The sequence below is a fragment of the Sorex fumeus genome, unplaced genomic scaffold (genome assembly GCF_029834395.1).
Source record: "Sorex fumeus unplaced genomic scaffold, SorFum_2.1 ptg000058l, whole genome shotgun sequence".
Lineage (NCBI taxonomy): Eukaryota > Metazoa > Chordata > Mammalia > Eulipotyphla > Soricidae > Sorex > Sorex fumeus.
In genome coordinates this window covers 18853342-18880096 of record NW_026606115.1, presented here as the reverse complement: position 1 = coordinate 18880096, position 26755 = coordinate 18853342, and the positions used below count along the sequence as shown (strand labels likewise).

Here is a 26755-nt window from a genome sequence, read left to right as displayed (position 1 = left end):
ACCGAGACTTACACATGAAAACTTAGTAACTTTTCCCACAGTGATTCAATAAATAAATATAAAAGAAAAAAATTTAATTCTACTTTGCTTAAATGGTTTCTGACAAGGTATTTAAAATGCCTTCCATTATTGGGTTTTCAATTTCTCCTTATAATTCAATTCTTTTTGTTTTATATATTTCAAGACTATGCTGTTAAATGTACATCAGTATTATTATACTTTAGTCTCTTGGTAGAGGTCCTTCTTTCATCAGTGTGAAATGTCTGTTTAGTACTGAACAGCTTTAAATCATATTTTGTCTGAAACTAATGTTGCCTTACCATTTTACTTTTGGTTGTTTGCCTAGTTTATCTTTTTCCCTCTATTTTCAATCTTTTTGAGTTATTTTCAATGTGCTATTTATAAATAGCTGAAAATTTATTCAAAGAATATCTTAATGAGTTTAAGTATAATATGTACAATTGGAATTATGTTCTATAATTGAATTTCTGAATAATAGATACAATTGTACTTATTTATTCCATATTATTTTGTATTATATGCATCTTTTACCTTTTTGCATATTTGGATTGATAAAATCTTCTTTATTCCCTTTATTTTATCATACATGGAAATTACATTCTAATCACAGTTGACCAATGAAAAACCAAAGGTTTTTTTTGTTTGTTTGTTTGTTTGTTTTTGCTTTTTGAGTCACACCCAGTGATGCTCAGGGTTTGCTTTTGGCTCTGAACCTGGCAGTGCTTGAGGGACCATATGGGATGCCGGGGATGGAACCCAGGTCAGCTGCATGCAAGGCAAACACCCTGCCCACTGTACTATCACTCCAGCCCCAAGAAACAAAGTTTTTACTGTGCTGTTTCACTAACACATGATTTTTTTAAGCAGATGACAGTATTTATGGAATTAATAAAGTATGGTGCTATAAATATAGTTTCTTTTCCTTATGATTTTCTTAATATTTCTTTTTCCAAGTAAATCATAACACCATATATGGTACTTATATTATACAAAATACGTGTTATTCAACTAAGTATTTTATTGGCAAGACTTCTAGAACATCAGCTTAGTGTTGGAAGTCATGTTCTGGGGAGTTAAATTTTATAAACAAATATAAAAGTTCTACAGGGAATCAGTACCCCTAATATCTGCATTTTTCAAGGATCAAATTTACCATCATTTTAGGAATTGAATTATTTCTGTTCACACACATATTATATTCATTTTTTCTAAAATACTCAGAAATATTCCCAATTCTTTTCTCATAAATTGTATCATAACAGTCTTTAACTTCCATATATACATATATAATTGTTTCAATAAAAGATGGAAATCATGTGCTCATAGTTATGTGTGGGAGTATCTTTCTATCATTGTTCAGTGTAGGATAACATTGATTTTCCCTTTCTCCCTGGCCACAGGAAGCTTGGGTTTACTGATTGCTCTCCCAACCTGTCAATTACCTTTGCCTTCTGATCATACTCTGTTGGCTTGTAAATATTTTTTCTCTTATCCTTAATGTCATTTGCATGGCTAGTTATTTCGGAGCAATTACTTTTTGTATGGACACAGGAAGACAGTTAAAAAGACAAGCCTGTAACTTGGGAGTTAATTGGCTCCAGAAAATATTGCCTCCTGGACATCTGCTCTCTCGACTTTAGATTCAGTTGCCCTTACTTCGTAGATCCCCAAAAATAGTGTCCTGACAAGGAACCGGATGGACCTAGGGCAAGCAGTGAGCTACCCTAGCATCGAAATGGGCCTGACCAAAGTGCCATAATGCTTAACTATAAGTTCAGAGAATGGTCATGGACAAATCCTGTCATGACCCAAAGAATAATAACTAGTTTTGGTTCCTGCTAGGGTTACGAATGATTAATCCATCCTGAGCACTGTAGTCTGAGTCTGTGGCGAGATGTCCTCAGGAGAGTCACCCTACACGCCAAAACATGTCTATTACTGTGTCCATACATAATGGAAAATATTAGGAAATAGAATTTATATGTTAATTAAGTTATGGGTCTACAGAGAGGAGAAACACACCGTAAGTGCTGTTTTGCCCTCTTGGGCTGCAGGTGGTCAGAAAGGCTAGAAAAACATTTTGATCCATTGGGAGCAGTGGTTTGGAGGCATGGTTAAAGAAGAGGTAGTAAAAGTGGTGGCTGGGGAGAGTTGGAAAGGGAGAGAGTTCGAGAGAGGCAGAGTGAGAGCTGTGTACAAAGTGAGAGACAGAATTAGTGAGTGAAAGTTGGAGAGAGCATTGTGGAGCGAGTTAGAGAGAGGGAGAGTTGGAGATAGTCAGGGCGAGTTGGGTAGAGAGTGGAGAGAGTTGTGGAGAGAGTTTGGGAGAGATGAGAGATGGAATAAACGGCGACTGATCAATCAACCAGCTTAGCCCTCGTTCCTCCTTTGTCCGGTCTGCTCAAGGCAATGGCCGCCCCAGGTTTGAGAGCACCGAACGCGGGCAGTGAGAGAGCAGCTAGAAGAGCCCTCAAACATCAGTTAAGGTGTGAGCACTCCTAGCATCACCTGAGCCAAAGGAGTTTACACAGTTAGGTTCCTATACCCAACCTCTATTTCTCTAAGTGATATCTCTTTACCCACACTCCTGACTAAAGGAGTTTAAAGTTAACAAAACATAGGTTTTTATCTTGATCTGTGCTTAGAGTTCTATCTTGGATGCCTTAGTTCTATCTTGGATGCTTTACGAAAACTCAGGTTCAAAGAAAGAAACACTAAATGGTAAAGGGTTGTAGCAGAAAACGCAGTGGGTTCAAAGAAATCAGAGATCGCTGAAAGTGCTCCTGGAAATGGTCAGATATTCTCTCTCTGGAAATCCACTCTAAATGGGGCTTTTGAGCTAAACAACTGGGCAAGAGGAAAACAATTCAATGAGTGCTTCAGTCTATCAGATTGTGCTAGTAACTTAAGTGCACTGGACCCTCAGTTTAGAGCAAAAATTCTGACAGTTCCACTTAGTAGCCAAAACATAAAATAAAGCTTAGAAAGGGTCCTCCATGTATATTACCTTATCTAATTTCATTGAATGTAAAGTGCCACATGAAAGTTTTGCTAAATATAAATCTGAGGCTCTCCTCACTGTCAGTGAAGGATCAACAAATCAGGATTATTTATGTAGCACTTTCTTAGCTGGCCTAGGGAGTGAACATAAATTATATTTCAAATTACAATTTAAAAATTACTATGCATATCTAATTTATTAGATGCAAATTATCTTACCTGTGTAGTTCATATCATCATTTGCTGATCCTATATTTTGGTAGTAAGAAATCTGACTTAGGATAAATAAATGATGGTAGGTCATATCAGATGCACTATTTTACCACTTAAACTCTTTAATCTCCTATATAATATAAAATTTAAAATATTTTATTATATTTCAAATCCTTTATCTTCCTTAGTTATCTGCAAGAAATAAAAAGTATGGGAATTTGTTATTGTTTTCAAAAATGTATTTTGATTTCCACTCTATAATTTTATAATGTGAGGCTCTGAGACACTAATTGCCTTTCCAAGGCCACCCAACTATTAGAGAAAGGAAGTAGATAGAATATTTCCATTTTAATATTAGCGGATGATTTAGTAAGATAAATTCACTGTATCTTCAAAAGCAAAAATAAGATCAATTCATGACCTTAAACTTATTATATGGGGGTATGGTGCTGCCAGCAGGTCAATCTGTACCTGTGAGGTGAGTGCATCTGCAGCCTGATGGCAATGTCAGACTTACAGATACCCCAAAATTGCTGCTGTGCCTTTGGCCAGACCACAAAAACTTGGGGCAATGTTTACCAAGAAAGTAAAAGGCCAAAAGTTAGGTATATGGGAGACACACCCACAAACCACCTCTGGCTCAGATATATAATTGAAAGCATGGCCTCTCTGGTTCCTGATTGAACTGCTTAATGGCCATGATCCCAGAGACTCAGAAATGAATCTCGGAACCCGAAGGCTTCTGGCAGAAATGCGTCCTGTTCCTGCAGTAGATTACTGGCGCTAGGCCACTCCAGGTGTGAATAGGTTTCGTGCCTCGGCCTGTTCCCCTGGGCGGCCTGGTGACCACCATCCTCCAGAAGCTACTGGACAGTCAAATTTGGGCCTGCAGTGACGAGACACACGGAGCCTCACCACATGGGGGTGGAGCCTACTCCTTCTCCCCATCCCAACGAGATCCCATGTCGCCACCTACAAACGGCCTCTCTGTCTCCTGATCTACCTGATTAATGGCCATGATACCAGAGACTCAGAAACAAATCTTGAAACCCAGTGGTTTTTGGCAGAAATGCATCTGAATTGCATACAAGGTGGCCGCCAGCTCAGAGCTTATTGGAAAGCCCGGTATGAGCCGGCAGTGATGGGGCAACTGCAGTCTCATGGGAAGGGGGGCGGTACCTGCTCGTCTTTCATGCCCTACCGAGGTCACGAGTTGCCCCCCCTTCTCCCCCGAGTGGCTCTCTGGCACAGCTATGGCTCCAGAGGCAAAAAGACTTAATCCAGAACCCGACAGCTTGCGGCAGAAAAGTGAATGGACTATGCGTTAAACTATGGCACCATGCCTCCCCAGGAGGGAAAGGGTGTTGCTCCCTTCCGTCTCCCGCCCCCCTGGCAGCAAGGTCGCCACCACCTCAGAGCTTATTGGAAAGCCAGATATGAACCGGCGGTGAAGGGACAACTGCAATCTCATGGGAAGGGGGACGGTACCGGCTCGTCCTTCATGCCCTACCGAGGTCATGAGTTGCCCCCCACAAGCGGCTCTCTGGCATAGCCATGGTTCCAGAGGCAAAAGGACTTAGTCTAGAGCCCAGCATCCTGCAGAAAAAAAGTGAATGGACCATGCGTTAAACTACGGCACCATGCCTCCCCAAGAGGGAAACGGTGTTGGTCCATTTAGCCTTTTTCCCCCCTGGCAGCAAGCTGGCCGCTGCCTCAGAGCTTATAGGAAAGCCAGGTTCGAGCCGGTGGTGACGGGGCAACTGCAGTCTCATGGAAAGGGGGGTGGTACCGGCACGTCTGTCTCGCCCTACGGAGGTCATGAGTTGCCCCACGAGCAGTTCTCTGGCATGGCCATAACACCAGACACACAGAAACCAATCTTGTAATTATCTGGCTCTTTGTAGAAATCCAAAATCATGGTTGTGTGACATTATATGATTCTCATAACCAGCTATAGAAAACAAAATATTTCACAATGCCTTTTCAGCAATTCTGATTGTTTGGGGGGAAATTCTCAACAATAATGGTGCATCTTTTGTCGAAATAGTGAATGTAATCAATGTAGAGAAGAGTTAAGTAGAAATCATCTGCCTCACAGGCATTTGGAGGGGTGGGAGGGGGGGTATATTGGAGTTCTTGGTGGTGAAAAATGAGTACTGGTGAAGGGAAAGGTGTTTGATCATTGTATGACCGAGACTTAAACCTGAAAGCTTAGTAACTTTTCCCACAGTGATTCAATAAATAAATATAAAAAGAAAAAAATAAATAAAATTATGGGAAAAATTAAAGGTGGAGTTCATGCCCAATTCAATCAGCTAATCAGTGGCTGAATACATAGAAGTACTCCTACAAAAAACTTATTATAAATAACTTCTACAAAGATGAGTGGATTCTCTCTCACAAAGTTTAAATAATTGGGGGGTTCATGCTATTATTCTTTTATAATAATTGAATATATTAATGTCCAGAGATGACTAGAACAGACATTCAGCAATGTAGCAATTTTTAAAATTTTCCCACCATCTTGGAAGCAAATCATTCTTCCTAAATCATCCAATTACTCAATAAGCATCAAGCTTTATGAATTCACATCATCTTCTCAATTGTAGCACTGTAGCACTGTCCTCCCTTTGTTCATAGATTTGCTCGAGTGGGCACAAGTAATGTCTCCATTGTGAGACTTGTTGTTACTGTTTTTGGCATATCGAATATGCCACAGGGAGCTTGCCAGGCTCTGCTGTGCGGGCAGGATACTCTCGGTAATTTGCCGGGCTCTCCGAGAGGGACAGAGGTATCAATCCCAGGTAGGCCCCGTGCAAGGCAAATGCCTTACCTGCTTTGCTATCGCTCCACCTACTTCTCAATTACTAAAAAGAAATCACCATTACCATAATTCTGGACTGATTTTCTCTAGCTCTAGGTCCCAGTAATCTTTGTTTTTTTTATGTAGGAGTACTGCTATTTATTCAGCCACTTATTAGCTGATTGAATTGGGCATGAACTCCACGGTCCCAGTAATCTTTGACTCTAAGTCCATGCAGTCCCTGTTGTGGGCGAAAGTATTCTGGGATTGGCTTACCCCACTTCACAATAAAACTGTTGATCAAGTTATAAAAAAAGCAAAAATATACAGTCTGAAAATTCAAGCAAGATTAGTCAAGTTACAAAATTATTCCTAGAAATAGCAGCTTATGATAATGTAGTTTTATCATTTATCAATAACTATCACAAAATGTAAGCAAAGAAGTAAAGGAAAGGTATGAATATACTGAAGAAACCTCTTGTTCCACCAAGAAAGTCTTCCAGAAATGCTAGTAAAGAGAAAAAGCCTTAAAGAATGGTAGGTTTATCTGCCATAGTTATGGATGCCAACTCTAGATATATAAACTGAATTACTAATAGTTTATTCTAAATGTTTAATTTCCTAGAATATATATGCTTGTATATTCACATGCACACATCCAATATATATGTATATACACATACACAGACACCCATATATGATATGTATACATACATATGTATATATATACATATATATTGGGGGAACATCTTGGACGCTTGGTGAAGCCAGGGATCCAACGGAGCTCTGGCATGCGAAGTATACACTCCAGCTCTTGGAACTATCACCACAGCTCTAACAGTTATTTTAAATGAAACCAAACTTGTGATGGTGATCCTTTTATTTTATGTTGAAATAAGATATTGGTCTACTGAAGATGGTGCATGAGTTAGAGCTCATATTAAACATCCTTAAGGAGGAGTTAGGGGGTGCAGCACACCCAGAAATGCTGAGGGAATACTTGAAAGTCTTTGGTGGGTTTCTCTTGGTAGTCCTTGAGGGGGGACCAAGCAGTGCTGGGGATCTAACTGGGCCTCCTGTATGCCTGCAAGCAAAGCCCACTGTTAGTCCAGCCCTATATTAAGTATCTTAAGCAGGACTGAAGAGATAGCACCTTGGGTTCCAGTCAGGCACTACATTCCTCCATCACCCCTCCCCCAACCACACAAGCAACACTTGATGTGGCCCTGTGTGTGGACTACCTTCCCCATTATCACTGAAGTGGCCAGGATAATTCCTGGAATTTCAGGGTTCACAAAGCCCTCACGAGTAACAGCTGGTGGGTCCATGGAAAATCGCCAGGGGTGACTTCAGGGCCCCAGGTAAGGCTCGGGTGCATCCCCCTAGAAAAGGATTTTAATTAAAACATGTATTAATTATAAGCAGTATAAATTACTGATTGTCTTTCACATTAAGGGCTTTCTTCCCCCTTCATACTAAAGCTTGTCAAGGACATGTGAGAATTTAATTCTACAGACTAGAAAAAGGTTCTTAAAACTCTAAAAATTAACAATTCCCAAAACACTGAAATACGTAATGCTGCAAAAGACTAAATTGCTATGAAACTGGTCTCATTCTCAGTGAAAGTCTTTTGCAGTTAGAATTGTTAAAGAAAAGAGCAAGGAAGTGACATAGGGGAGAGTAATCAAGACCACAGAGGGAAAAATCTCAGGAGAGCTGAGAGAGACTAGAGAGAGAGAGAGAGAGAGAGAGAGAGAGAGAGAGAGAGAGAGAGAGAGAGGAGAGAGAGATTATGGCCGAATAGGGAGGAAAAGGGGAAAAACAAGGCTCTGGAGATGTGGGAGGAGAAATAGTTAAGAAAAGTAAAACACTTGAGCTAACTAACCAAAAACAAAAAATAACAACAACAAAATGGAGGAATGGCATTCAAAAGCAAAAGCATACTTGCAAGGCAAACTTGCTTTAGAAAATGCCTCCTCACCTCCTGAACTTGTAAGTGAAAAAAAAAGACTGAATGATGGGAGGGTGAAGACAGGACAAGAGCACTGCACATGCTCAGCACTGAGTTCCAAATCCTGGATATCCCAACCTGCACAAACCAGGTAGAGATCCTCTATGGTAAACTGAAATAGGGTGCTTGCGTCGGCAGCACTTATACTAAAATGGAACACACAGAGAAGATTAGCACAGCCCCCGCACAAGTATGACACGCAAGTTTGTGAAGCGTACCACATTTATAAATTTATACTGGTGGAGGGACCGGCTGTTGGAATACTGTATTACTAAAACCTAATCATGAACAGCTTTGTAAGGGTCTATCTTACAGTGATTCAATTTACAAAACGATTTAAAAATGAAAAAGGGGTTGGAAAGATAGTATAGATGGTAAGGCATTTGTCTTAGATGCAACTACATTGTATTGTAGCACTGTCCTCCTGTTGTTCATCGATTTGTTCGAGCAGGCACCAGTAACGTCTCACAACAAATTGTGAGAACTTATTGTTACTGTTTTTGGCATATCGAAACCGCAATGGTAGCTTGCCAGGCTCTGCTGTGATACTCCGGGTAGCTTGCCGGGCTGTCCGAGAGGGAGGGAGGAATCGAACCCGGGTCGGCTGCATGCAAGTCAAACGCCCTACCCGCTATGCTATCACTCCAGCCCAGATGAAACTACACCAGGTTCAATCCCCAGTACCCCAAACGGTTCCGGGGACCCCACCAGGAGTGATAGATTCCTGAGCACAGAGTCAGAAGTCAGCCCTGAACACCTCCAGGTGCAGCCCAAAACAAAAGCAAAATGAAATAGACTAGAGATATCTGAATTGTGGTAGTCATAAAAACCTTAAATGAGCATACAAGCAACAGCAATCGTTAAAGTTCTCCAAAACTATTATTTTTCACAAGGAAAAATAAAGTTCATGCTAATATGATTTTTTTTCCCCTCAAGGCTTCACTCCACAAAATGAAAGCAATCAAATATATACCTCTGAGATATGCAATGTTCTTACGTTTATGATTTTTATTTTGGTAGAATATATAAAATGTGCCACATTTTACCTTTTTTGTTTTGGTGCCTGGGTCAAACCTAGGACCTCATACATATGAAGCTTGGACCCACAACTCCAATTTAACCACGTACAAGTATACTCCAGTGGCATTGAGTAGACTCACATGCTGTTCAGTTATTACCATGTATTTAAAACTTTTTTTTATCATTTTACAAAGAAACTCTATACCATAATTTCCAATTTCTTGCCTCACCCAGTCCTTGGTAATATCTATCAGTCTTCAGTGTTTATAATGTTCCTATGATAGTAGGTATTTTATTTATATAACTTGTTACATAGCATTTGATTGCTTTATAATTTTACAAATATTTATATACTTGAATATTTATATACATAACCTAAATGTCAAAAGGAAATTTAGGTTATGTATATAAATAGGAGAATGTGGATTACAACAAGCAATATATTTATATGATGAAATAATTTACCATAACAAAAGTTAACTTATCTACACTAAAATATATAGATGAATCTCAAAAACATGACCAAAAATTTACCAAAAAGTAACAGCATACTATTTATGTAAATATTAAAGTGTATACAAAACAATATGTCACAAATAACTTTTAGACATTTACATTTGATTATTTTTATAAACATATTGGGAAAAGATACATCAACTCGAAGAAAACAATTAACTACGGCATGGGAAGGAAAAAACTGGGAAGGGGTAACAGCAGCAACAGTATCTTTGAGTTGTTTGAAAGACATCTAAATAAAAATGACAAAATAATAATTGTTAAATCTTTGACAGATCCACGTTTGATGGTGCATAGCAGTTTTTGTTATACTTTAAAAATATTTTATAACTTTAAAGAGGGACTGGTTAGTGTTTTAGAAAGAAAGAAAATAAGATAACTCATGTACTTTGAAAAGGGAGAAGTGCTAATATAGTCCAATTATAGTTTCTATTCTCCAAGTCAACTTAATTGGATGCTTCATAAAAAATTTTAAATTACAAATGAATGTGCACTCATGTTATCTTTGAAAAAGATACTCAGAAAGAAAGCTAATCAGCATGAGTACTTGAATCTGCTATGATTCATGCATTTTTTTCAAGTAATCATTTTGGAAATGTGTATTCCTGTTAGTTAAAATGCTGCACTCAACCTGATATGTAGGATAGGCAAATCCATACACTCAAAAGAGACAAAAATTTACAGTTCAGGTCCATATTGCTAATCTTCCTGTTAGGATTACTCTTAAGTATCATGAAAAACAGTTATATTTTTCCTGTTGGTGATGCAAGGGTTCAAACCAAGGGTCTCACACATGCACAGCAAGTGATCTAATACTGAGTTACATTTCCAGCCCTCAGTTATATATAATTTATTTTAAATAACCAAGGCTTTAATAGTGCTGCTGATAGCATGGGAAATCTGGAAATAAATCCTCTGTAGTAAGGTTAGTTTGGCTGAATAAATTATAGTCATCCCACTTATGAAAATCAAACTATTAATCGCAAAATATAAGAATTTTGACAACATGGAAAAATTTCTAAAACAGTACTAAAAATATTAAAAATGCCGTATAACAAGGATTACAATTATGTAACTATATATGGATTAAGTACGAGGGAAATGAAAATACCACCTATATTTTTGGTAGTAGAATTGAGTTTCTCTTCAATAATTTTTAATGCCTATTTAATATATTAACTTTTGTTTGAAATTTTTTATATTATAAAAGTATCTGCTAAGCTATATCTTTTTACACAGCTAAAATTCACAGAAATTTTCTGGTGTATTTAAAAATATTTTTGAGTCTTTTTAGTACTTTATGAAACTGACGCGCTACCTACTGCGCTAACGAGGCACCTTCTTTTCAGTACTTTAAATACAAATCAGCACTAACTAAAAAAAAACTGAAATTCTGTGTGCCTCTGCTTCTGAAATGGGCAAGTCAATAAAGCTGTTTCTCAACTCTAACTTCTACTTCTAGAGCTGATGAGACCCATCAGGAAAATTCTATACTTTCACAGGGAATTAATTCTTTTGTGTAGAACACACAACCCTGGGCAAGTCACTGAACCTCACTAATCCCTCAACTTCTAAGTGTCCGTATTTCTAAAAGCCTCCGTGAAAATGAAATATTTAAAGAGTCCCTCAGATCCGGGACCCATCAGGTAATTTCCTATCTCCCTGGCCCTTGGGAAAACAGTGCTAAGCTTAACCACCTAGTCAAAGTTCAAACTTGTAAGAGGTGATTACATTTCTAAAGATCAATAGCATTCTTTCCCAAGGGAAAAATCATTGTTTATTGAATAAGGTACATCTAGCCATGTAGCATGCGCTTTATATACTCTGTCAATCACCTTTTGGGGTCCCACCATAGAAATAAGTCCTGGAGCAACACAGAGAAAATCTGCATTTGTTTTTTAAAATGTCCTAAGTGATCCTTAAACACACATAAATTTGAAGAAAATATCTAGTACCACATTTTTTAAAAATTGTGAATGACAAAATCATTCATGGGTTGTGATGCTCATTTTAAAAATGATATTATGGTAAGTATAATAATAAATCTCACAATAGAGATGTTACTGGTGCCTGCTCCAGAAAAATCAATGAACAAAGGGAGGACAGTGCTACATAAATTGCATGTAGTAGGCATTGTTTCTGCAAGGACCGACTGTCCGTTATATATAGTGTGTATGCATGGATTGTGTCATATATAAGAAATTTTTTGGCGGGGTGAGGAACTGCCTCCCTAATAGTGCTGAGCCAGGGCTCTTAGGGCACGTCCTTTGAAATATCTCCCAAGCACTTTGAAATATCTCCCAAGCTCTTAAGATTTCTTGGTTGGGGGGAGGTCTCTGCACACCCAGAGGTGCTAAGGAACCCCTTCTGCCTTTCCCCAAGGGTGCGCGGCAGGTAGTGGGCGGGTACAGTACCGCAAGCAAGAAAAGCACTTTGCACTATCTTACTTCGCATTCTAATAATTATTTCTTACCGTGCGTCAGAGTCAAAAGGTCTGAAAAACACTAGTTGGGCATCAGAGACTTAGAATAATGCTCAAGAAGGCAGAATCAAATTTTTTAAAAAGAGAAGAAAGCGAAACAGCTTAAGGTAACTTCAACTCCCACGCGTAAAAAGAGAAATAAAATGCAACCACTTCCACTTTGGTCCTCTTAAGCCCTGAAGCAAACGCTGATGGTGCTGTGCATTTGCCTCCAAAGTGCCCTAATCGTCTATCTCCACTTCTAGTTACCTCAAGTCCTAGTAAGAAAAATGGACAAATAGCTCGAGTTTCACTCTCCCCCTTGACCAGATGGAGTGGAAGCAAGCAGAAACCGGAGAAGCAGCAGAAGGAATGCAGTTTAGTTCGTGCATAACCAAATTCCAATCGCTGGCTAAACCAAAGTAACCCTGCACCACCTCCGTGCCTTCCGCGGGACTTACGACGCTTAAACCAACGGAGGGACGCTGCTACCGGACCCGCGGAATCCCTTTCGAATACTCCCGCTCCGTATGAACCCTCCCTTTATGGGCCCGGGTACCTCAAATCCAAACCACGGACTACTAGTTTCTTTGGACGAAGTAAAGAATCACTTCCGAATGCCAAATAGCAGCCAGCTAGCACAGCGCCGGTGTTTCTCCCCTCCAAGGCGGGAAACGCCAGGCTCCAGAGTCCTAAAGTTCCCAACAGCCGAACTTCCCGCGTGCGGCTTTGGCCTCTGAAACCGTTGACCCGCGGTGGTGGTGGCGGCGCGGGGGAGGAGGGTACGCGGGAAGAATGCGTGATCAGCTCCTGCCCCTCCACCAGACACATGCCCACCGTCTCCACCATGAGTCCCCCGAAACACGACGGAGACTTGTCTATTAGGGGACAAGGGACGGCTGTGTGCTCCTAGAGCGACATCGATAACCTCAACCCCAAGGCCAAAGAGGGCACCCCACCGCGCGCGACGCCCCTCTCACCACCAGCGCCCCGCGGTTCTAGTAAAGAAGCCGTTGGCTCGGGAATTCGGGGGAGGGGGGGAAGATTCATGGACAGAGCGAAGTGGCAAATTTACCTTCGTAGCAGTCGCCGCTACGATCCGGACCCCGAGCTTGAAAGGCTAGACGGCCGGGAGCGCGTCGCCCGGGCCGGGCCTACCGGCACAGAACCGCACCGGCCTCCCCCAGGGGGCGTGTTCCCTTCGGAGTGACGCTAACTGGAATCTAAAATGGGGTCGACCTAGTAAAGTGGAAAGGGCGGCCCCTGGCCCGCTCTCGGATTGGTGGAGTCCGCAGTTTTTTTTTTAAAGGACACTCCTTCGTGATTGGTCAAAAAGTCAAACGGGACCCCGCGCAGGTAGAACTAGGGGGCGGGGGCAAAAAGTGGTTACCAAGGCAACTGAACGACGCAGACCGCTCCTCGTCCCCTTTTCGGAGCCTAAGAGCCCAGCGAGCAGCCAGATAGCTGGACCAGGTGAGGAAAACCCTAATCCTAGGAAGGGGCAGGAAAAGGTCCGCTAGGTACTTGCCTGTGGCTCTTAGGGAAATTCGACAGAGTTCTAGATATTGAAGAGTCAGATATAAAACCAAAAGCCTAACCTCTCTGACAATCCCCTGTCCTAGGTCACTTTCACAAAACTCGATTTTAAAGAGATTTGAGTGGGTGGTGATTTGACCGCTGTCGTTCTGAATACTTTTGTACTGATGTACTTGTCAGAGACCAAATCGAATATATGAAGACTTCCCAGTACAGAACTTTTAACTCTCTCACACCCTCTTAAAATTTAGAGCACGAATTTAAGTGTGAAAAAGAATTTATTATATGTGGATATGACTGGTCCAAGTTGGAGATACTCTGTATCTCCTAATATATGTATATACATATATGTATATATATGCATGATTCTTCCCATCATGCCTTGTTTGGGCTATATATATTACGAATAAAAAGAGAGCGTATTATATTACAGATGAGAAAACATAGGTGGCTATTTGGGCATTAAATCAGCAACACTGTCAGAGCCACGGTTGTACCATGTCACTTCAGTAGGGGTTGTGTTTACAAATTTGATTTTATATGTTGAAATGAAGAGTTCTCCAAGAAAAAAATAGAGGTTATTTCGCGGTGATTCCGGTTTTTTTTAATAGGAAGTATATATAAATTTAAGGGCTGAAAAAAATGGCCTATGTCATCTGTTACCTAAACAATGCTCTATGAGAGAGGACATCATTACTGAGGCCTGAGGACTTCAACAGATATTACTCAGATTCGTTGAGGAGAAAAAGCAATTATTCCACACTTAGCGGACTGGAGTGTGGTGTCAAGATTCCTTTGTCCTGCTAAATCCCTTAATAGCCAAGAGCGGACTAGGAGAATATTTTATATCGTTGATTTGTACCTATCAAAATGCAACACACTGTATTAAATAATAAGATCTGAGTGAAGGAGAAAAACCCGCGTTTGCCCAGAAAGTACGGGCCATTTCTATACCGGTAATTTCTAAGTAAGAGTCATTTCTCCTAAGAGTGCTACTGGGACAAGGATTTGGAACAGTTACAAACAAACAAAACAAGGTTGTTACTTGGGGAGAATGTTCAAAGTACTGAAATAAAATGTGCTGCCTCCTTTTTGGATAGAGGTAAAGTTTGAATGAGGTAAAAAAATTTAAAATGAATGAGAATAATTTTTATTAATCTTGGCTGAAATATAGAGAAAACTAGAGGAAACATTACATTTAAAAAGGCTAATTTCCTGACATTTTGGTTTGTGAAAACTTTCAGGTCCTTTTAAAAGTCATGTTCCATTAAGGGTGTTTTAAATGTTTATTTAAATATATTTAAAGTATGGTTATTTAAGACAATTTTAAGCATGCTCATTTAATGTTATTTTACAGATGTGTATTAAGCATTTTTATCTTGTAAGAAAAATGCTGCTTAAGCCCCATACTTATTTATGACTGCAAGTTTGATGGCAGTAAGAGAGCAAAAAAGCAATTAATTGTAATAAAGAGGAGATCTTTGATGACTTTATAATTATAATTGCATAAAATGTAAGAACAAATAAACCTGCATGTTATATTTTAATTCAGACATAGAGATAATCTTTACTTTTAGTTGTCAGAATAATTTTAATACAGGAATTGCTAAATAAATTATTATGCAAATGAAGTTGCTGAAGAAATCCCTTTTTCCCTCCCTCTTACTAGATAATATTTTTAGGTACCAAGGCAGAAATATGGTGCCCACCCCCTTCCCTTCTTGTTATTACTGTGGTGTGCTGAGGGATGGGGGTATGAGGACAGAGATGGCACATACTGATTGTGATGCAGGCACTCTTAATGAGATCAGGGTTCACAGAGAGGCAGGGATAGAACTCAGAGATGTGGAGTGTTGAGGGGGATCAAGCTTACAGACTCACACATGTAAGACAGGCAATTTGGTAAGCCACAATCCCAGATCTTTATTACAGGGTGTTTAATAAAGGAGCTCCATTTTTTAGCAGACTACAGAATACATGTAGAAGAAATAATAGGATGGAAGGTTGATAAATTAGATTGTAATTATATCCTATAGGACCTTCATCGTCAATCACTGTCACTGTCATTGTCCTCCCGTTGTTCATCGATTTTCTCGAGCGGGCCCAGTAGCGTTTCCAGTGTGAGATTTTGTTGTTATATCGTCAATATCAAGATTAAATTAGTGTTTATTGATGTATTAGTAATATGGCCCAATAAATTAATAATACTACATAGTTCATATAAAGGCAGATGCTTTGCTTTTCCATAGTGATCTGTTTGTGTCAAATAAATGTCACATACATTTAACAAAATTTATTAAATTAGCAATTTGGTACACTTCTTAAAAAGCAATAAAATTTTGGGAAATATTCCAAATTTAATGGAAGAATTTCTAGCTATTATATTTTATTTTATTTTGCCTTTTTGAGTCACACCCAGTGTGCTCAGGGATTAGTCCTGGTTCTGCACTCAGGAATTATTCCTGGCTTGGGGGGTACCATATGCGATGTCAAGGATGAAACCCGGGTCAGCCACATGCAAGGCAAATACCCCACCCACTGTACTGTCGCTTCAGCCCTAATTCTAGCTATATTAGAAGTCTAACAAAATGTCAGTTTATTAAATTTTACTAAATTCATATGAAAATTAATTTAATACAGATCGAATACTTGGATCTATTTAATCAGAATATATTTTTAACACCGTTTGTTTCTCCAAATACAATGCCAACAAAGTTGTCATGATTGTTTTACTTACTATTGCATTAAAAACATTACATACTAATATAACATTGCTATTAGATTAGTATTACACTTGCTATGGGAAAATTGTTGTTGTTAAATTACAAATTTTATAATGATAATTCTATTCCAATTTATCTCATTGTAAATCTTTGTGCCATTTATGCCAGCATAATTTGTAATTTAAGATGTTCAGTTCTTAATATGCTTCAGGTGTAGTGTTACTATAAATTATTCTAAATATCTGTTTAACAAATACTTTCAAACATATACCACCCATGGAGTGGCATCATTCAAAGCAGTCACTTCAAGAGTATATCCACTTATTCTAATGCTGCTGCTGTTGCTAAAATTACTTTTTAATCTGTTTTAGAATTGCCTTGAGGCTTATAGGGCATCCTTTTCAATATCCTCAAACTAGCAGATCTTCATATTTTTGAAAGTAGATGTGATATCTGGATATATCTAGAAATCACTCGGAGACAAAATCTGATGTGTAATCAAACTGAGTGATACCATAATGATAACTTTTTTTCTTACTGATGCATATGAAGACAATTTCCAAATATTACAAGTACTGATAGCATAATTTACATCTGTATAAAATCTTCCAAGGTGACTGCTCTGAAATTCAACATTCATATGAATTTAATCATGCTTCCTTCAGTTTTCGTCAACCGTTGTCTGTGTGCCAACTTGTTATTGAAGCTGTTCAGCCTACAGCTATTGTGCCCTCCTCACACTACCCTGCCTTTCACCAAATGAGAAACAGATCAGATCCAAATTGGTGAGTATTTAAAATGAATCTTCTTTCTCCAAATCTCTATCCAATGAACCCACTGAATCACAACTTCCTTCAGAATGCCCAGTTGCCACAAACAAGTCTTTGATACTGGTTCTCTTTTCCATCTGTGATATTGAGGCCTACCCTATTCTAAGCCTTCATTTAGCTGTCAAGCTCCCCACAATCCTCAAATCTGTACCTGAGTACTATATCCACAGCTATCCAACCTTTTTCTCCTGTTCTTTTCTCATGTTCTTAAACCTACTGCAATGTTTCTACCAAGCAGATAGAAATACATGAATAGCAATTCTGATTTCTACCTCAATCACTGTATTTGAATACCACTCTATTAGGTTTTATTTGGCTCCTTTATTCCCCTCTCATCAACCAACCAATGCACTCTTACAAGCCTCATAATCAAGAAGCTGAGGATGCTGGCACCTGATAATAGTACTTTATATAGCTTTTTATATTTTAGCAAACTCTTTTGTCTGTGTTGCATAATAAGGCTACCACAACAGTTTTGTAATGTCGACAATGCTGGAATAAACAATTTCTACTACCTTTTAAATATATTTATTGCCGTGCCAGGTATTAAACCCAGTGCATCACACATGCAGAACAAACAGTATACTATTGAGCTATATTTCTGGTTCTATATTCGTTTTTGCATAACCTTATTTATAAAATGTAAACTCAAAATACTAATTATCATTGTATCTGATATCCAGATATATTTTCCCCTTTGATTGTTCAAAGAGAATGTTTCCAAAAATTTATGTTTAATGTAAAGCAAATATTTAACAAACACGTAATCAAGAGGGTTTTTAAAATATAAACAGAATCTTCTTTATTTAATTAAATATGTGTCAATTATCCATTTCCATAGCAGACTAACAGATCATACTGTGAAAGAAGATTGTTTTATCAAGTCTTCTTTCACCTTCTCCAAGTTAATGAGTTTCCAATGTAATGAGTTTTATCATTAATTTATATGACATTTTTATTGGAAAAAAATAAACTTTTAAAAAGAACAATAATCTCTAGCATACTTTTTAAATATTTTTAAATTTTAAATCACTGTGAATTATAGACTTAAAAAGTTACTCATTATTAAGTTTCAGGCATACAATGTTCCAACAATCCCTTTACCAGTGTCCAGATCCCTTCATTGATGTCCCCAGCTTCCCATCCATCCCCCAGCATACCTCTAGAGCAAGCATTTTTTTCTTTTCTTTTCTTTCTTTTGCTTATTCTCTTTTTCAACTTTATCTAGTCACTGTGAAACTGAAAATGTATTTATGATAAGATTTCAGGTATACAATTTTACAACACTGATCCCTTCACCAATGTCGACTTTGCTTCAACAATTTCCCACCAACCCCATTTACCTCCCTCCAACAACTTTGCTTCTAGAAGTTGTTAGTTTGGGGGGGATTTTTTTTAGATTTTTATTAGTGAAACACCATGAGGTACAGTTGTAGATTTACAAATTTTTGTGCTTGGGTTTCAGTTATACAATGATCAAATACCCATCCTTCCACCAGTGCCCATTCTCCACCACCACTGATCCCAGTATCCCTCCCCCCTCGCCCCCCCCATCCCACCCTGCCTCTGTGGCAGGGCATTGCCCTTTCTTCTCTCTCCTTTTGGGTGCTGCGGTTTGCAAAAGAGGCATTGAGTGGCAATCATGTTCAGTCTAAAGGTTACTCTCAGTACGTATCTCCCATCCTGGGAGGATCTTCCCAACACCCTTTATTTGGTCCTCCCTTCTCTATCTGAGCTGCCTTTTCCCCTACCATGTGCGGCTGGCCTCCAAGCCATGGAGTAAACCTCCTGGTACTTATCTCTGCTATTCCTGGGTGTTAGTCTCCTATTTTGTTACTTTATGTTCCCCAAATGAATGCAATCTTTCTATGTCTGTCCCTCTCTTTCTGACTCATTTCACTTAGCATGATGCTGTCCATGTAGTACCACTTGTATGTAAGTTTCATGACTTCATCTTTTCTAGCAGCTACATAGTACTCCATTGTGTAGATGTACCAAAGTTTCTTTAACCAGTCATCTGTTCTTGGGCATTCAGGTTTTTTCCAGATTCTGGCTATTGTAAACAGTGCTGCAATGAACAAACAAGTGCAGATGTCACTTCGACTATACTTTTTTGCCTCTCTGGGATATATTCCCAAGAGGTTAGTTTTTAACATATATAAAAAGTTTTGTATTGTGGTTCACAGTACTTTATCTGATAGGGATACATACATAACATTTTAGCACCTTTCTGTACCACCTCTCCTAGTTTAATGCATCCCTTCCCTAATTTGTCCCTCACCTCCAATCAAGTGACTAGCTTCCTATGGAAGAACAGTTATTCTGCTCTTCTTTACTATTATTGCCTTTTGGGCTTTGTTATTCCCTTATCAAGTTTCTTTAAATCCTGTGTATGAGAGAGCTCATTATGTGTCTGTCCCTCTTCCTGCAACTTCATGTAACATGATACCAGATCCAGTCACACAGCAGCAATTTTCATGACTTTATCCTTTCTTACTGCAGAGTAATTTTCCATTGTGTATATCAAACATATGCTGAAACTACGTGCGTGACAGTGTTCTGAGTTTATACATACAGTAAACTAGTTAATCCTTGTAACATTCCTATGAAGTAGCATTACTATCATCTCCATATTCCACCTAAGGTAGTTAACTGCGAACTTCTCCCTCTTTCCAAAATTTTGTGCTGTTTAACACCACATTCACAAGAGACTGATTAGCACGTATTTTGCTAACCGGAAAAAAAATCAGATGTTTGCTTGCATGAAAAAAGGCAAAATTTTAAACAATGCCTTGTGATGGTGCTTGAAAAAGCAGCCCACACCCTAAACTTCAAAAGAGATAACACCAATTCTTCCCAGGAACTACTAGATCCATCTAGGTTGTGGATGTTTTATAAGTTTTTCTTTTGATTTTGTGTGTATGTGACTTTAGGTCTTAATGTGTTATTTGGCATGATTTGGTGGCTTAAATTTTATATCTGGATATACTAAAAATCCACACAAATTAATGCCGGGTGTTTCACACTTTGTGTCATTTTGGTCTTACAAAAGGCCTCATAGGCATGTTCTATTTGCAGATAACAGTGGAAACCTACTATAGAGTGACCCATGGATGGGAGAGTGTTTTTTAAATTTTCACTTTTCAGGATAGGTTTGTGGGCCATAACCTCTGATGCTCAGGGATCACTCCTGGCTGTGTTCTGTGGACCATATGGGATACTGGGGGTCGAACCCGGTCCAGCCGTGTTCAAGGCAAGCACTCTACTCACTGTACTATTGCTCTGGCCCCTATAGTTTCATTTGTTGACACACCCAGTAGTGCTGAGGGTTTATTCCTGGCTCTATGCTCAGGGATTATTCCTGGCACAGCCCAGGGGACCATATGCAGTGCCAGGGATAGAGTTGTCTCTGAAATATGCAAGGCAAGCACCTCAAACATTCCCTGCACTATCTCTCTGGTCTCAAACTTTCATTTCTCATAGAAAATAGAAAACTAAAGTACCTCATTCTGATCACCTTCTTCCTCAGAAAAAATGGACTCAGAAAATATGGAATCTGGTTGTGTAGAAACGGAGAGTATGGAGACGGAAAATAGTGAATCGGAAAGCATGGAAACTGAAACAATCTCATCAGTTTCTGCAGTACAAGCACTCTCTAAATTGCTATTTCCAGAAGATGAAGAGGACGAGTTCTACACTGGACAGGTGGTCACATTCTTACAAATGAATTAGTTCTGTTCACATTAAGTTGTGAACCTGTATTTGAACAACTTGTTCCAATCTTGTTGTGCGAGTAGGACTGTGACATCTGATAGCTTCACTGGAGGTTGCAGGGCTGATTATGCATGAGATTATACACTTCTAGGAAACATAATTATATTTTTTTCTAAGCTACCTGAACACTGAATAGGAAAATAGTTCTGTAACTATGGTAGCAGTAGCCACCATTCAAAATGTTTGTCATTTACATTTACGGTTTAAGAATGCTTGACAACAATTGCAGAGTTTTAACTAGGATTTTTAAGCTTAGGCAATATTTTTATAAAACAAATTATGGCCATTCATATTAACTAGACCCACAAATTCCAGTTCTTTTTATTCTTTTTACTGTCTATATATGAAATCAGTATAGCAAATATATTGATCCAAATTATGAAGCAAACCAGTCCAGCCTACTAAAATTGGCTTCTGAGTAAATGGTTAGAAAGTGCTGTGGAATCTATGTAGATAAACATCATCTGGGGTTAGTGAAGACAAACTTGTAGTGACATGATGGACTTTATTTGAGGTAGAGAGTTCGCTGAATTGAGTTTTTGCTATTCCAAAGTCACTACCATTATTCCAAGAAAATTCAAAATCCTTTTTTTTTGGTGAAACAAGGTAATATTTATAAAAACTTACTTAGAAAGATAGGAAGAGAGAGAAAGAGAAAAGTATGTGTTCAAGAAAGAACACAATTTTCTCCAGAGTGGAAAAACAAAGAGACATAGAGACAAGCAAATGAGATACATGTTCAAGGAAGAAGAGGGACTTGAAGACTAAGCCTAAAAATCAAAATACTTTGATGTAAATCCCCTGCTTTCCATTTTCCTATTACAGAGCCAAAAGTGAAATTTGCCTCTCAAATGCGCATTTTGAAACAAAACAAAATCTGGGATGAAAAATATATAATATGCAGAAGTATCTATGCTATTTATTGTAATCAAGTTTTATACTATAACCACTGTGCTATGAATAAACCATCTGTCCATCTTCCGTAAACATACACATCTAGTTATGACCACAAACTCTTTTCTGTTTGCTCTTTGGTTGTTGTTGTTTGGGGGCCATTCCTTACTCTACACTCCAGAATTACTCCTGATACAGGAAGCCATATGGGATGCTGGGAATCAAACCCAGGTTGGCAGTGTGCAAGGCAAGAGCCCTACCTGCTGTACTATTTCTCCAGTCCCCCAAACTTCTTTTCTGCCATAGTGTAGAAAAAATGAGTAGATTATGAATAAGCAGCAAATTCAGTGGCGTGGATTGAGTGTCTGCCCTCCAGGAAAAAGTTAGATGAAAGGGAGAAAAGTCAAGACATGAAGTACCAATAAAATTATAGCCTAGGAAAGAACTGAGTTGACTTGAACAGGAGCAGACATCATAAACATTTAATCAGAGAAAAGTCTTAGTAGAGACCAAACAAAGAAAAATCATATAATTAGTAACACCACTGAATATATACAACAAATAGTACATATGAAGAAAAAGGAGAAACATATTGATAAAGCTGTGAAGGCAAGCTCATTTTTTGCTACCTTAGCTGGAATAGAATGATGATTTTCTGAAGACTACATTCTGGAAAAGGCAGGGTTATATGATATGGGAAAAGCGTGTGAACTATTTCAGAAGCCATGATCCTGAATAAAGAAAAGGAGAAGTTGTAACAGGAATAGGTTTGAAATAAGGAGTTATCCTAGTTACAAAGCCTTTACCTTTTATATTTTGCATGGAGATGTTTATTTGCATCTAGAGATGTTTCTAGGGGGAATATGAGGGCTTAAAAGAACAAATAGACTGTGCTTATTTCACCAAATTTTACAATTTATAGAGGAAAATTACTGTAATAATGTATGATTCTGTGTATCTGGGTTACACGCAATTTTGAGATAATTGGTCATTCAGACACCACAGTACAGATATCATTAGAGGATATAGAATTGGTGTATCAGAACAGTGGGAGAATAATTAATGTTTCTAATGAACTATTAAATTTTCCAGGAGAGAAACAGCTTTTCATTTTTTGACATGTATTAATCTTGGGAACTATGGAATGATTACAAGAGTAATGTGTTTTTGAAAATACACTCTGAAAACAACATTCGAGCTATTGCATACACATAGATTCATTTACATTGTCTCTACCATGAATTGCTAAGAATCTGTGAAATTAGGATAAGAGTATGTTTGTTGATTTTTTTAACTCACAAGAGTATCTTAAGGCCTGTGGGAAATAAGGTTCACCAGTCATCATAAACATTGCAATTGGAATGTTTTAACTCTCTTACATATTGCAAAGATGCATAAATTGCAATGATAAATTGCTCATATAATTGAACTCAGATTCATAGTACAGGCTCAAATGATGTACTTAAAGCAAACAATTGCCAGATGGTATTTAATATTTTTATTATCTCGACCCAGTTTTTACAGAAAGATTTTATTTCTAAGGATTTATTTTTATTAAGTTAATAAACTGACACACTATCCTGATATGCTGACCAATCATCAATATCAATGCTTAGTTTTTATTTCTCTAGAGTTTAATTTTCCAATTAAGGAGACACTCAACAAAAATAAGAGGTCTCATGTTCTAAGAAAATTCTTACCCTGATTATCTATTAGAAGTCTGGTGATTAATAGTTTAAGAAAAGCACTACAAGTTTACTTCACTACTTAGTTATTAGAAAGAAATTATACACTGAATACTTTCATAGATATTCCACATAAAACTAAGTTTAACACCTTAACCACAGCCACAGCACTATTGAAGCACCTTTGAAGAGTAATAGTTATTGTCTCAGGAACTGTTAAGATGTAATAGATTAATGTCTGATGTATTGCTTGTTGGAATAGTTGAGCATAATAAAGACCCAGGAGCGACTTTCTATCAGCTCTCAAGGACAAACACTATTTCTCTTGCCCACACAAGGCATTACAACTCTTGTATATAGCTGAAGTCCTAGGAACTTAGAGCAGGAGTCTGTAAAGGAAGATCTAGAAGTTGTTCGTTTTCCAGGATCCAAGAAGATAAGAATTTTTATTGCAAGCAGTAGAGTAAATTTCATCTTTATTATTTTATTTTTTATTGTTTTATTCAGTGGAAGTAAAAGTTATCAGGACTTTTGTGGGGGCTTTTTGTTTGTTTTGTTTTTTGCAGCATGGAGGATCAGCCCATGGCCTTACCTAGCCACACCCTAGCCCTCTTATCTGGACATTTGAGTGAATCACTTGATTTCTAAAATATTTAGTTTATTTAGAGGTTTCTTTTAATTTCTATAAAATGTTCCTATACGTCTGTCACTCATATAATTTTGACCAGACATTGATTCTAGTGCTTTTCTTTTAACGCTGGTTATAAACTTTAAAGAGATGATGTAGTCCATTCCCCTACCCACGGTGATACACAATTCACTGGTCTGAAACTGGTGACTTGGTCTGTTCAAAGATCAAAAGAAAGATCAATTCTGCCTTAGGGTAAGAACCAAATACTTTTGGAAAAGTAAGAAAAAAACATTCAAACTTATGCTTGACTTCTGTCTCTATTGTGTAACATTGACTAAAAGCTAAAGTGTAAAGGTCTATGAGTGTTCTATATAGTTTATCAAGTTTAAAATGTGTCTTGTCATATAAATTATAAAAGTAATAGTTATAGGATGTTGAATTTTTTCTCTAGCCATCACATTCCATTTCATCAGGAAATATGAATCCAGGACATATTGGGGCACACCAAATTGAAGAAATTAAAGGTAAATTATTTAATAAAGCAAATACAGTAGGAAAGGTAATTGGCTCAGTTGGAGGGCTGGAGCAAATGTTATTGCAATTATAAGTCCCTGGTTCTTCTGGAGCCACATGGTTTCCTGAGTACCTTCAGTAGTAGCTGCCAAGCATCAAGCCAAGTGTGGCACCAGTAGGCCAAAAAAATCAAGCAAAGAATATAGTGTGATCTTTCTGTAAGCAAAAAACTACAGTAAGAGTAACACCAACACAAGCATGTATTAAAATGAACTCAACAGTGGAAATGGTGAATTCATTTAAATATAGATATGCACATTTTTAATTCTACTGTTGCAGGTAAGTTATTTTTCCAATATTCGAACTTTTAATACCTTCTGATTAGTTCTCATTTTGAGCATATTTACCAAGATGGAAGACTGAGAAAATCAGGTGTGGCTAGATAAGTATCATCTACTGGTTAAATGCTTAGCTTCTTCACCTTCTAAACTTCTATCTTCTGGAAATCTCACAAAATTAATTTACTCAATAAATAATTTTGAGGATCCATTATGTACCAAGAATATGATCATCTCTAAGGATAAGATAGAGATCAAGCTAGAAAGTGTCCCTATCCCCAGGAGAACAATAGGTTTTGGAGAAGAAATAAAACACATGACTACATAACTTTATCTTATACTGAAATTATTTGTGGAGATTGTTTATAAAGTAACAAATCCAATAAAGTAGGATAAATATTCTATTATATAGGACATCAATTTTAGATCAAAGATATCAAAGAACTATTATGTAACAAAGCACAATGCTAAATAAGACATTTATAGCCAAACCCAAAGCTTTGCTTTGCTCTGTTAAATAAAAATATTTTACAATGATCCAATTTATTTCTGGAAAATGTATTATATTTTAATAACATATTAGAATATATATTTATATGTCATATATTATGTATATATGATATGTACATATATGCCCAGGTGTTTGGGTTATAGGTTATTTTGTTCTCTTTAGTTACACCTTTTTCAAATTTCTCACAACTATTATTACAGTTCTGCAATGTACTAGTTGGGTAATTTTTTTAAAAAAAATTGAACTGTTTGTAAGTTAGCTTGTTTTGACTGGAAAACAAGGTAGTGATTACAAATAGAAAAGATTTTTATCTCAATGATCACCAAGCTGAGGACAAAGTATGACCAACTTTGAGGGAGGAAATAGGCAGCAGCTTCAACTTTATCTCTCCTTTCTTCGCAGTTTTCTCTGAAAAGAACAACAATACTGTTGAGGAGATCTGGAATCCAGATGAAATTCCAGAGAAAGTAAACTTTGATGATTTTTGGGATGGCAGAGAAATGCCTGAGTAAGTCAAATGAAGCTAGGGGTTCAAGTTAGATATGTAGTCTGGTACCATTTCTATTTTTGACAAACTTCATAAATTCTGCGAAAAAAGATAAAAACTATCATGAAAAACATAAGCCATGTATAATTAATGTTTATTTTTCTTCTAGAGAAGAATGAAATAATGAAACATTGTACCTTCATTTTAGTTATTGTATAACAGAAATTTGAAATATAGTTATAATAATTTAAGAGCAGGGGATATAGCTCAGCAATAGAGCATTTACCTTGCAAGTGTGAGATCCTTCCAGTACCACAATATATATATGTAGTTATGTTTAATATTTAATGTTTGTTGTATACTTTGAAATTTTTTTAGGTTGCCACATTAGTTTTTTTTTTAAATTTTATCGAATCACCGTGATATAGTTACAAGCTTTCATATTTGGGTTACAATCACACAATGATCCCTACCACCAATATCCCCGGCTTACCCCCCTACCCCCCTTTCCCACCCTACCCCTGCCTCCATGGCAGACAGTATTCCCCATACTCTCGCTCTACTTTTGGACATTATGGTTTGCAATACAGACCTTGAAAGGTTATCATTTTTGGTCTTTATCTACTTTCAGCACACATCTCCCATCCCGACCAAGCCATCAATTTCTTAGTAATCCCTTCTCTATTCCAGCTGCCTTTTCCCCTTTGCTCATGAGGCAAGCTTCCAGCTATGGGGCAATCTTCCTGTCCCGTGTATCTACTATCCTTAGGAGTCAGTCTCATGTTATG

General features: G+C 37.7%; 2 protein-coding genes and 1 non-coding gene across 3 annotated transcripts in view; 2 read left to right on the top strand and 1 right to left on the bottom strand.

Annotated features, from left to right (window-relative positions):
* NUP62CL (nucleoporin 62 C-terminal like) overlaps positions 1-13208 on the bottom strand; it is a 109801-nt gene extending 96593 nt beyond the window's left edge. Inside the window, exon 1 of the mRNA XM_056125815.1 lies at positions 13121-13208. The gene's annotated coding sequence lies outside the window, so the exon portion shown is untranslated. The remainder of the gene's footprint in view (positions 1-13120) is intronic.
* On the top strand, positions 8171-8275 carry LOC130034364 (U6 spliceosomal RNA). The gene has a single exon (XR_008794127.1). It is a non-coding gene; the product is annotated as a U6 spliceosomal RNA (small nuclear RNA).
* Positions 13209-20668: 7460 nt separating the features above from the next.
* The window catches only part of DNAAF6 (dynein axonemal assembly factor 6), a 41053-nt gene continuing 34966 nt past the window's right edge, over positions 20669-26755 (top strand). Inside the window, exons 1-3 of the mRNA XM_056125827.1 lie at positions 20669-20839; positions 24570-24642; positions 25883-25988. Of these exons, the coding sequence (XP_055981802.1) occupies positions 20669-20839; positions 24570-24642; positions 25883-25988 (350 nt within the window). The remainder of the gene's footprint in view (positions 20840-24569; positions 24643-25882; positions 25989-26755) is intronic.